Source organism: Drosophila busckii, chromosome 2R, assembly GCF_011750605.1.
Source record: "Drosophila busckii strain San Diego stock center, stock number 13000-0081.31 chromosome 2R, ASM1175060v1, whole genome shotgun sequence".
Taxonomy (NCBI): domain Eukaryota; kingdom Metazoa; phylum Arthropoda; class Insecta; order Diptera; family Drosophilidae; genus Drosophila; species Drosophila busckii.
In genome coordinates, this window is record NC_046605.1 from 19,223,366 (window position 1) to 19,235,865 (window position 12,500).

General features: G+C 44.3%; 3 protein-coding genes across 3 annotated transcripts; 2 read left to right on the top strand and 1 right to left on the bottom strand.

Annotated features, from left to right (window-relative positions):
• The first annotated feature begins 349 nt into the window (after positions 1 to 349).
• On the top strand, positions 350 to 6,173 carry LOC108597050. Its single transcript, XM_017983369.2, has 4 exons — positions 350 to 491; positions 634 to 797; positions 852 to 3,044; positions 3,247 to 6,173. Exons 1-4 carry the CDS (start codon positions 434 to 436, stop codon positions 5,599 to 5,601), a joined length of 4,770 nt encoding a protein of 1,589 aa, XP_017838858.1. The 5' UTR covers positions 350 to 433; the 3' UTR covers positions 5,602 to 6,173.
• Positions 6,174 to 6,302: 129 nt separating this feature from the next.
• On the bottom strand, positions 6,303 to 7,377 carry LOC108597051 (proteasome subunit alpha type-5). Its single transcript, XM_017983370.1, has 3 exons — positions 7,281 to 7,377; positions 7,081 to 7,225; positions 6,303 to 7,022 (listed from the first exon to the last, which is right to left on the bottom strand). The coding sequence occupies exons 2-3, from the start codon at positions 7,211 to 7,213 to the stop codon at positions 6,418 to 6,420; spliced, it is 738 nt and encodes a 245-aa protein (XP_017838859.1). The 5' UTR covers positions 7,214 to 7,225; positions 7,281 to 7,377; the 3' UTR covers positions 6,303 to 6,417.
• Positions 7,378 to 10,000: 2,623 nt separating this feature from the next.
• On the top strand, positions 10,001 to 11,649 carry LOC108595441 (skin secretory protein xP2). The gene is made up of 4 exons (XM_017980675.1): positions 10,001 to 10,107; positions 10,178 to 10,423; positions 10,483 to 10,962; positions 11,030 to 11,649. The coding sequence occupies exons 1-4, from the start codon at positions 10,099 to 10,101 to the stop codon at positions 11,309 to 11,311; spliced, it is 1,017 nt and encodes a 338-aa protein (XP_017836164.1). The 5' UTR covers positions 10,001 to 10,098; the 3' UTR covers positions 11,312 to 11,649.
• The last annotated feature ends 851 nt before the right edge of the window (positions 11,650 to 12,500 follow it).

A 12,500-nucleotide genomic window follows, 5' to 3' on the forward strand; every position in this document is an offset into this window, starting at 1 on the left:
TAGCATTATGGAGATAGGAAAATGTATTAATCTCAGTAATGCTCAGCTGTTTTATGATTTTTGTGGCGGCTAAGCGATTAACGCCGAATCGTGTGTTTTACAACACTTTTGATTAATACATTTCTGCTCTAACTGGTTATTTCTTATGTAAATACTAGAGAATTTATTTTTGCATCTAATATTTATTACAATTTAATGCCTTATAAATGGCCAATTGACAAGCAGTACATTTAACTGCAGTCCTTGCAGCGTTGCGCTAGTTTGACTCGTTACTCGGCGCTGGTAACTGTTGAATACTCACATCACTACTGTAGTCAGTGGACGCAACAATATTAGCTATCTTGGTATTTTATTTTAATCAATTGTTTATATTGTTTGAAAACGCTTCAAAATGGAGTAGTTGCGTGCTAAACGGGTACTAGTCTTAATTAGTATGGCCTACATAAACATCGCAGAATGGACGCCCGACCAAGTAACAGACTGGATACGAGGTAAACTCTCTCGTTTTAACAGGTCAAGGAAAAGTGCAACAGCAACAACAACAAAAAGAAGTGCAGCAGCAGTGCTCAAAACAAAAGCAACAACAACGCCAGCTTGCAACTGCGTTTGAAATGTATTTTCATTATTTTACAGGCCTCGACGAGTCCATGAAAGGCTATTTATACGAATTTTCTAAACATGAGATTGGCGGACGAGCTCTGCTCAATATACGTCCATATGAGCTGGAAAATATTGGCATGCAGGCGATTGGGCATCAGGAAATTGTGTTGGAGGCTGTGGAAAATTTGCGCAATTTCGTAAGTGGCATATTAAATCTAAAGAGAAACTTGTTATAATTTTGGAAATTTTAGCATTATCATTTGAAGAATGATAATCTGCAGTTTATGGCATTGCATGTGGGCACGGCAGCACGCAATCTGCATCGCGAACTGGCTAAGAATCATGCAGATAGCAAAAAAGTGGACACGCGGACGTTGCATGATATAACGCGAACCATCGCAACGCTGAAACCACTGATAGGCAATCTGGAGCGCTCACCGTTTCGCAACCAGGACATGTATATGGAATTCTGCACGAATGTGCTGCGTTGTGGATTGGAGCTGGCAACTATAGCGCATCGTGATCGATTTGCGGAACGTCCAGTGGAGCAAATCAGCAAGACAGCGCAGCGTCTGGAACAGCTGGCCAACTTTGTCATACAGGATATATCGGATCCAATGGTGCTGCAGCCTGCGTCGCTTAATCTGGTGACATTAAAGAAGCGTGAATCCGATTTGGGATTTAATATAGAATCCAGCTATAACGGTATACATCGAGTGACGGACATTAAGTTCAATTCCCCAGCACACAATTCCGGCAAAATAGAGGATGGCGATGAGATTGTGCAGATTAACTATCAAACAGTGGTGGGCTGGCAGCATAAGGCGGTGCTGCAGCAGCTACGTGAGGCGTTGCCCGATGTGGTGTTGACGGTAAAGAAGCGTCCCAAGCATACCAAGATGTATGGACAGATTTATATGCAGCCGTATCGTTTGCCAAGCAAAAAGCGCAATATGGCCAGTCGCTGGGCGGACAATCTACCCAGTCCCAGTCCGCGCGCATTTCTAACGCTGGAAACAACGCCCAAGCTGACGCAAAGCGAACAAGTGGACACCATAACAACAACAACGGGCGAGGATGATGTGACAGAAGCTGCGGAGCGCGCACTGACCCAAACGCAAACGTGTAATCCACTGCAGACGCAGGCGCAGGCCGCCTCTGACTCGGACTCCAGCTGCAGTGATCTGCCCACGCCCACAGACAACAAGTCCGCCAGCCGTGAGATGCGTTTGTACTATCCCAAACCCAGAGCGCTGCTGCAACGGCGCAACACCATCTGCGGCGATGAGTTCTTAAGTCGCAAGCATCCGCATCTGGTCATTCCCAGTTGGCATGAGCGCAATCCTGGCGGTAACAAAGCTGCTTCGTCCGCCGCCGCTGCCAGCTGTGAACCAAGTTCGCCCAGCATACGTGACAAGTCCATTAGCTTTGGTTATGGCCTGGAGCTGGCGCCCAGACCTACGACCTGCATTGGCTTGGCCGCCACCAGCGAGAGCGCCGATGCAGCAAAACGTTTGTTTAGCGAGGCGCGCAAGCTTAAGCAACTCACTAATGATGTCTGTCGGGATTATCAGCTGCCACCGCCGTTGCAGACGCCGCCGCCGCAGCCACCGCGCTACAAGCCCGGAGTTAGCAAAGTTGTGCGCTTTGATGCGCACATGAAGGTGGAGGACTATGTGGTCAAGAACGAGAAGTTTACGTGCAATGTTGAGAACACCATACTGGAGACTTTTGAGCCCATACCCTTTGCTGACGAGGGTGACGAGGATGCGTTGGAAACGTTGCGTCAAAGCACCAGCGACACCAGCGCCGAAGCTCTGCTGCAGGCTATTGAACTGGCAACGCGTGATACGCCACCGCTGGCTGAAGCAATCAATACGCCGCTTATACAAAGTCGTCGAGGTCGCTTGGACAAAAGTCACAGCACGCCGGCGTATGATAATTCTGGCGAGGAAGAGTCGGATACGCCGCCGCCTGCCGTCGAGCCACGCAAAGAGTTTCTGCTTGTGACACCGCCAGCGCCGCCGCCGCGTCCACGCAAGCAGACGCAGCCCCCGGTAGTGCCCCCGCCGCCACCTAAACCCGCCAGCATGCAACCAGGAGCAACAGCCTCAACACCCACTATAGTGGAGCAAGAGGCCAGTGAGCTGTTGACGCCCAGCAAAACGCGCACTTTGACGCTGAAGAAGAAGCACAGTCTGATGGCCAAGAGGCGTAACATTAATCTGAAACTCTTGGGCACGGGCGACATACAGGGTCATCTCTATAGACGCACCAAGAATAATGGCGTCACCTACTGGGCGCGCATTTATTTTGTGATGCTGGACACCATACTCTATGGCTTTCGGAACAAGGACAGCAGCAGCGCCAGCTTGGTTATTTTCCTGCCCGGCTTTACGGTCTCCTTGGCCAAGGAAGTGCACTCAAAGCCACATGCCTTTAAGGTAAGAAAAGAAACAAGTGATAATTTAGAATCAGGTATAATTGTTATTATGCTGGCAACACCAACAGTCCATACACTACTGAACTGCAAGGAGGCTACCAGCCTCCCACACATTGATAAAAGATAGGAGCGCAAGCCCTATAATAGCCCTGCTTGTGTAAATATTTGTAAACTAGTCTATTAATAATCCCCTTCAATTGCAGGTTTATCACACTGCCAAGTGTTTTTACTTTGCTGCCGAATCGTTGGATGCACTGAATCAATGGGTGGAATTTCTGCGCCTGGCATCGCAGAAGCTGCCGGCTGTGAGCAGCGATGCGAGCAACAGCAAACAGTTGTACTCGGAGAACGAAAGCAGCGGCGAGGAGGAGTCAGAGGCGCTTATCAATAGCAATCTCTGCACGCCATCGCCGCAGGCACAGAAGGATGTGGTTGCCGCATTGGCGGGAGCAACGCCACCCAGCAGTAACCTGAGCAGTAACAACAGCTTGAAACACGATCGCAGCTATTTGGACTCGCTGCGTAAGCTGACACGTGGACACTTTAAGAGCAATACGGCCAAGTCGAATGCTAGCGATATACCCGTGCCCACAGAGAAGTTTCGCACGTTTCGCAAAGTGCCTGGTGGCAGTTGTGGCATACAGATAGGCGCCAATACCCCGGGCTATCATGATCCGGCTCAACCGCCCACGCCAACGCCGCTGACGCTGCCGCTTTCGCCAGAGGTGATGACGCTGCCACGCAAGCTGTCACGCAGCTCCAGCCGCAGCTCATTGATGAGCAGCGCCAGCGTCAGTCTGGGTCCACCCAACTCACCTGCGCCTACGCTTAGCTCGCTGCAGCAGCAGCCTAGCTTTGAGCAGAGCCAGAGCGCCAGCGCCAGTGAGAGTCCCAGCCCCAGTCCAAGCGCCAGTCCCAGCCAGAGTCAAAGTCCCAGCAGCAAGTCGAGCTTGAAAAAGATGCCCTATCACTATTTGCATGCCAGCAATCCCAATCTGGAGGTCTTTGAGTACAATCATTCGCACAACAAAACGTTTCTGGCCAAGAAGAGCGGCGACAGCGCGTTGGATGCACACCATCAGCCCAGCAATATACAGGGATTCATGACGCTGAAGGACCTAATGCTGCGCAAACAGCATGAGGAGTCTCAGGAGATGTACAACAATCGCGTGCACCTGGGCGTGGAGAAGCATCAGCGGCACATGCGCAGCGATTCCAATGCGAGTCAGCAAGGTGCAGCGGCAGTGACGCCGAGCGCAGTAGCCAATGCTGCGCCAGCTGCAGCCAATGGCGGCACTGCTGAGAAGCCTGCCAAGATACAAAGCTTGAGTTTGCCCAAAACGCCAGACTATGAGTATAGCTTTAAGCCGGATGATGAGAGCATCAAACGCACGCGCACCAAAGAGGGACAAAAGCTGCGTGACTTTGGCTATGAGTTGATATTCGGCGATGAGCCGAGCGCTGGCAGCAGCAGCCAAGCTAGACAGCAACAATTGCAGTTGCAACAGCAGCAACAACTGCAACAACAACTACAACAACAGCAGCAGCAGCAGCAACAAAGCTCGCGCTCCAAGTCTTTTTTGCGCTCGCAACATTTTTCCAGCTTTCTGCACAAGAGCAGCAAAAAATTGAGCGGCGAACTGAACGATTTCGGCAGCGGCAACGGCAGCGGCAAGAAGTCCAAAAGCAAGACTAGTTTTGCCATGACCATGACGCTGCCTTTGAATAAAAAATCAAAGTCCAATCATGCGCTGGATGCCAGCAACAATGCACCAGGCAGCAGCAGCAGCAGCGGCATGGGAAGCAACATAAAGAAAAGTCAAACTTACAACCAGGATCTGCGTGATAAGCTGGTGGGCAGCAAATACGATGCGCATCGCAAGAACTCTGCGCCCATACCCATATTTGCCAAGCTGTCGATTTCAGGTGCCACTCCCACGCGTGTAGCCAAAGAGAATCGCTTTCTAGGCTCGCCGCTGCTGCATCGCACACTGTTTGGACATCATCAGCAGCAGCAGCAGCAGCAGCAACAGCTGCAGCAACCAACGCACTGTTTGGATGCAGAGGCAGACTGTGATCAGGAGATATTCTCACAGGTGATATTTCCCACTTCGAGCAGTCAGCGCAGTTATCGTGCGCCAGCTGCCGTAACCAGCACTAATCTTTGCGCTTCGGAGTCGCTGCAGCCACCATTGCCACCTGCGCCGCCGCCGCCCACAGCAGCGCACAAAGAGGAGCCAGCAACACCTACACCAACGCCAGCAGCAGCAGCTGTTGCTACTGCTGCCGCTGAGCCTGTTACGCCAAAAGTTAGCAACACCAATTCTTTAGATTCGAAAGCCGCCACACCGGACTATCCCAACATGGAGTGCCCCCCAGTATTTGAGCCCGAGATTTATTCGCTCAGCGAGCCCAACACCAGTCTCTCGCGTCTCATGCTGCGCAACAACAGCAACACCAGTAACAGCAACAGCAACACCAACACCAATAACAATAATAATAATAATAATAACAACAATAATAGCCAGAGTCCCAGTGGCGGCGAACATCAAACCTAAACGTCTGATGTAAACGATTGTGAATGCTCTACATTATTATTATATATCAATATATATATATACAAAGCATACTCTCTGTTAAGTACATACATACATACTCGATATATATTTATACATGTATATGTACACAGAACTATGTTTTACACATTGGTATTTGTCGTCTTTCCATTTCCATTTCCATTACCTTTTACCATGTTTTTCCTCACACCTCACTCAATCACCTTTTCCCTTATATACATATACATATAAGTATTTAGATTTATGCATTTTTGCGCCTTAATTTTTGCATTACAAATATTTTTGGTACTAGTTAAATTTGTTGTGTATAATAAGCAAAAGTCTGCTAGCTATATAGACAGTGCTAGCTAGAGCTCGAAAACGAGAGAGATAATTCTTTATGATTTGCCTTTGTAATGAGATTAACCAAGTTAATCGCCAGCTGTTTGATTTGCTCGACAGTTCATATCTAGCATATTTTAGTGAGTGCATAAAACAAATGTTATAGTGAATATATACTATATACACACTAATGTAACACCAAGCGTATTAATAAAGTCAACTGTACATAAATACAAACAATTGCATTTATTGATTTAGGATTCATTTTATAAATAGCCAAAATTTGGTAGTATCAGATTTTCCAACTTTGGATACTGGACTCGAACAAAATTGTTGAAAGTAATAAACAAATTTCATATTTCTTTACTTATTGGTAGGCAACTCGATTTATAATCCCTTTATTCACAAAATATTCTTGCATATAACCAAAATGTTCCAGGTTTATAGAAAAAATGCTTTAATGGTGTTCAGTTAAGTTTACGCCAGCTCCTCAATCAGTTTCTTCACCTCATCTTCGCTCAGCATTTTGAAATCTTTGTTGTCAATGGTCATAGTCATGACCTCTACATTCGTTTCATTCAATTTCTCTTCCATGACCTGTTTCAGTGTGTTTAAGCACAAATCAATGGCATCCTTCACAGACATCTCGGGCGTATATTTGTCCTGCAAGTTCTGTTGTGCGCCCTCGCTGCCCGAGCCAATGGCCTTGGCGCAGTAACGTATGTATGTGCCGGATGGATCCATATGCCAGAGTTGAGGTTTGCCTTCTTCAATACCAGCAAACAATATAGCCACACCAAATGGACGACTCATGGCAGAAGCACCGTCACCATCTCCGCTGTCGCCAAACTGTATGGCCAGCGTGGAGACCGCCTGGGCACAAGATTCCACTGTCATTGCCTCATTGTAGACAAACCAATGATTCTGGCATTCAACGCGTGCACGTTCAATCAGTGTACGTGCATCGGCCATCAAGCCAGACGTAGCACAGCCAATATGCTCATCAACTTTGACAATCTTCTCCACAGTCTTGGGTACCATCATTGGTGAAGTAATGCGTTTCTCTACAGCCAACACAACACCTAAAAATACACACAAATTTGCTTAATACTGCACAGCTATTAATTTTGTATATCTTACTGTCGTTTGTGCATATGCCGATGGCAGTGGAGCCCAGCTTTATAGCCTCAATAGCATACTCCACCTGGAAGAGGCGGCCCTCGGGTGAGAAGGTGTTTACACCTCTGTCGTATTCGGAACGTGTCAAAAACATTGCTGTTGTGTACTTTTGTAAGACAGATTTAGTAATTATTAATTCAAATTAACATGCGAATACTCACAGTTCTTTTTTAAACGTTAGCAAACAAAATACAAGTCTATCTCCAAAAAGCCGGAATTTGATGCCAAAATGACTTGCAATTAGTGATGTGAAATATAGAGTTGTCAACAAAATATCAATATATCGATATCTTACAAATAATATTTGGCAACCCTATTAAAATAGTAGTGTTGCGAATACCATTTTGATATTATCGTATCATATCAGCAGCATAAGTACCTGCAAGACAAAATATCGGTGGTGACAGGGAAAGAATGGTGTTTGTCTTTACTAATACGTTGAGTTTCAAACCTTGAAATTTTTAAATTGATTACTAAACAAGAAAGTTCATCAAGTGCCAATTCGGTACAGCAGAATGAGAAATTAATTATTGTAGTTACTTTTACAAATAAACATATTAAAAGCTCTTACATTTTAGTTACTTACCGCAACTATCTCTGATCTTAATCAATGAATGAAATTAATGGCAGTACAAGGGCATAAGATAAAGCCGTTACAACAATCACTTTTGCATATGTTTTTACAGCATTTTTACAGCTACAATAAAAGTGCAATGAGCTGTCAAAGCGAATTTTGTTTAAAGTCGAATGAAAACCCAAAAAGGTTGTAAACAATCTCTTAACTAAATTAACTAGCCGTAATTAGCTTGTTTGTGCGTCTGACTGAGCAATGAGTTATAACGACTGGGTCAAGGTTGCTTGCTTCTCTTTTACAGCTCGAGATGGAGATTGTGAATTGGCGGGGCACCACATCTAATGAGGGCTTTCCCCGAAATGAAAAGCGAACGGCAAGAGTTAATGGAGATAATCGCACACAAATCAAAGACTCTAGCGAAGGTCATTGACCAAATGGTAAAGGTGATTTACACGAAAGCTGACTGGTTAATTGCTCCATGTTGCACATTCGGACAGTTGTAAATCAAGAATTGAAATCACAAAAATTTGGTGGGATCTAATTATAAGCGCAATAAGACTGCAATTAGTGCGCGAAATTCAGCGCTCCGCTTGATTATGAAATAGAATAGGCATGTAAATGTCTTCAGAGCTGTTATTTCGTGGCAAGCAACTCGCAGTCCCCAAACCCCTCCACTAGACTCAACAGTCCAGCACTGTCGACCAAAACTGTCTTCCGCGTCTACCGCCAATTTCGAAAAATAGACGATTATTTAAAATGTAAAGCTCATGATAATTAAAATACGCTGTAAATGCTGTTACATTTTATCAAATGTAAAGCAATAAATATTTTGGCTTATGTTGATGATCTGATTGTCGAAAGAAAATTTATTTGCATACAAATATTTTTAGGTAAAGGAAATTTCAACTTCGGCTTGCATTTTGAATTTTATAATATTGCCTGGTTTTATTGTTGTTTAATGCGCTACTAATGGCACATGCGAGAGTGTGCAAGTAAGTAATTATGTACATACATACTTACATGCATCAGTATGTATTTAATTTTTATTTTGTTTTAGTTTTAAACGCAGACTTAGTAGCAGCAGTTAGCGTAAGCTGTTTCTTTTTCAAACAAATTAATGACTATGAATTGCACAAACTGCGGCTACAAGAAAATCGCACACATTCATTCACATTACATATGTAAAATACTCGCACACATGCAAAAGTACAGTCACGCCTGCAGCTCCTACAGGCTGCAATCAAGTGCAGGCTTAAAATGTCAAAAAAATTGCGCTTGAGATATACAAATGTTTATACAATTAATTTAAATACATATGCAAATTAAAGTTGCAGCTTAAGGTAGTTTTAAGCTATTGCCTTTCTTTATGGCAACAACAATACTCAATGCCATATTCAAATGTAAACGTTTTAGAAGCTTTTGTTATCGATTACAAATAAATTCGGGAAGTCCAACGTTACCGACTTTATGAGACCCTCTGCTTAGGCTTCAAGCTTTTTAAGCAAGCTATACAAAATTAGCAACTTTATGTACTTTGGGGATATGCCAAAGTCAGGCGCCATTATAAGACCATTTCGTGCTCTTTTATGTACAGGGTCCAAAGGCCCACTGATGTACCCATAAAAATTTGATAATGCCAGCAAATTTGATACATGGTAACTGCGGCTTTGTGGCCAACAAGCGTATTGTGTCTAAGCTTAACCTTCTTATTGTGGCTTGCCACTTACCACATGAGTTTGTTTACAGCGTCGCCGCTGGCCGCAAATGCAATCGATTGCGATTTACATAATCCGCATCCAGGCTTGAAAAAAAAAAAACAAAAAATAATGCAAAAACAAAAAACGGAAGCCACGCTTAAGAGATGTCAATGTCTGGTCTGGCTGCTGGCATTATGTAAAAGTAAAAACGACAGTAATTTAATATTTCGACTTGTTAGCAAAAACAATAAATTATCGCGAAAAAATCAAATGCAACAGCAACAGCATGTGGGTCTCTATAACAATTTCCTAGCTATTGTTATAGGATAACGACCCGATTACCTTGCCGTAATACTTCATGCATGGCTCCTGCATATTGGCCTATCATGTTGCTCCAGCTAAAACGAGTTGCTCATATAACCAAAGCCAATCGTACAACGTTCCACAACTTTTCATTACTAAGCCAAATCCACAACAACAATCACAGCTCTCCGAGTACGAGCGGGAGAGAGAGGTGCGTCGGCCGCGGAGGGGCGGCGAACTAAACGCGTTGCGATAGACCAATCTTTTTTTTTTTTTTGGGGTGTATATAAGCTGAATGCAGCGAGTCAACGAATCAGTACCAGCTCATATCTCGTTATTGGTATAACACAGTTTATAGTGGAGTAAATCGTTTTCCTCGTGAGACGTCAAAGCAACAGCTCAACAATGCGAATGGTAATTTAACTACTACTTGGCATCTATGGAATAGTCTGCTCTACAGCCTGCTGCATTATCCTTTTTGCAGTTCGTACTTCCTTGTCTCGCCGTGTGCGTGGCATTGGCCCACTGCGCGGCCATCGATGAGAAGAAGGCTGCCAGCGCCGATGCCGCTCCAGCTGAGGATAGCAAGACTGTGGAGAAGCGTGGTCTGCACTTGGGTGACTACCATCATCATCATCATCATGAGCACATCAAGACGGTGACCATTGAAAAGAAAGTGCCAGTGCCCTATACAGTAACTAAGCATGTGCCCTACACGGTGGAAAAGAAGGTAAGCTGACATATTCTTTAATCTTAATATCCATCGTCTATATCAACTGTCTGCATTAGATACCCTATGAGGTGAAAGTTGATGTGCCACAGCCTTACATAGTTGAAAAGAAATATCCTGTGCATGTCAAGGAATACGTCAAGGTGCCAGTGCATGTGCCCAAGCCTTACATTGTGGAAAAGAAAGTACCCTATGAAGTCAAGTACCCCGTTGATAAGCCATATGAGGTGAAAGTGCATGTCCCAGAACCCTACGAGGTCATCAAGAAAATCCCATATGAAGTAAAGGTGCCCGTGCCACAGCCCTACGAAGTAATCAAGAAGGTGCCACATGAAGTCAAAATTGAAGTGCCAGTGCCCAAGCCTTATGAAGTGATCAAGAAGGTTCCATACGAGGTTAAGTATGAGGTCGAGAAGCCCTACAATGTGGAAGTTGAAAAGCCTTATGATGTGGAAGTGGAGAAACCCTATACAGTTGTTGTAGAAAAGAAGGTGCCCTATGAAGTTAAGGTGCCCGTCGACAAGCCCTACAAAGTTGAGGTAAGTCTTATTAAACTATTCTAAATGGTAAAAAAATTTTTACTTACATTTTCAAATCAATTGACAGGTTGAGAAACCATATCCAGTGCACGTAAAGGTGCCAGTGCCACAGCCCTACACTGTTGAAAAGAAGGTGCCTTATACCGTGGAGAAACCAGTGCCCTATGAGGTGAAAGTACCCATTGAGAAGCCCATTCCCGTCTACACAGAGGTGAAAGTGCCCATTCATAAGGAAATTCCCGTGCCTGAGAAATATCACGTCGAAGTCCCAATTTTCAAGCACCACGAACATCACGATCATCATCATGATCATCACAGCTATAGCCACCAGGAGCAGCACCACTACTAAGTAAAATAACGAAGGCGCACAGAACGCGAGCACAAGAAGTAAACGAACAAGAACAACAAGAAATACGCAAATGAGAGAGAGCATAAGGACATTAACAGGAAGTCTTTGTTGCAGCCGCAACGTTGAGCTGGACGTTGAACGGGTGATAAACACAAGGAGGAGGGGGAGGAATAGAGCAGAAGGAGGAGTAGTTCAGGTAGCAGTGAGAGGACAAACTAACTCGCTACTTGACAAAACGAGATCTTGTCGAGCTCGTAAGAGCTTGGCATACGTTTTAAGCCAAATGTGTTATACTTTTATTGTATCTTTGTTTTTAGCTATATGAAAAGTTTTTATTTAAATATAAGCTAATGAAACACTGAAAAAACAAAACAAACAGTCACTAACTTTTGCAATGGGAAGTGAATGGCAGTGGAACGAACGGGGGCACCCAACAGTGAAAGTGAAAAGCTAACTGAACCGCAGCAGCATGGTCATTGGCCGACCCACAAATGAAATGAAAATGAAAATTGAAGAAAACCAGTTATTACTACTACTGTTACAGCAATTTCTTTGTGTATTCTTGGCCAGTTAGTTATGCAAGCGAGATTTAGCGATTGCATCACAGCTTCACATGTGAGTGAAGTGGCACATAATTATAGGAAGTGGCTTTCAGCTCGTTAACTCGCCAGCCAGGCGAGCAATCACTTGCCAACTGCAAACTTTTTGTTAGCTGTTTATTATTTTTCCCTTTCGCAATTTTTCCACTAACTACCACCTGTCATAAAATATACGAAATAATTGTCTTGTATGTACAAAAACTTTTTACTGCTTTAATTTTTCTTGGCTTCATCGCTGCATTGCGCACCTGAAGATACAATCAATCGCACATAATGGCCTCGTTTTCGTTTTCTTCTTTGTTTTGACTTAAATTGTAATAGTAACGGTTTCTGTGGTTGAACGCCAAATTGCTGCATTTCGAAATGTTTATAACGTCTGAGCACGAGTGCTTGCGAATTGCAGCATGTTATACGCGTAATTACCTGCTCTTTGTTAGAGTCCGACTTGTTGGTTCGGTTTATTCCGATTCGCTGCAATCCTTGCAAGTTGAAATATCGTCGTTTCATAAAATCTAAAACAAGTCCAATCCACAAATCGAAGTTGAACCTGTTTTCTAGCATTAGTTTAGTATTTAGTTCGAGCACTCAAT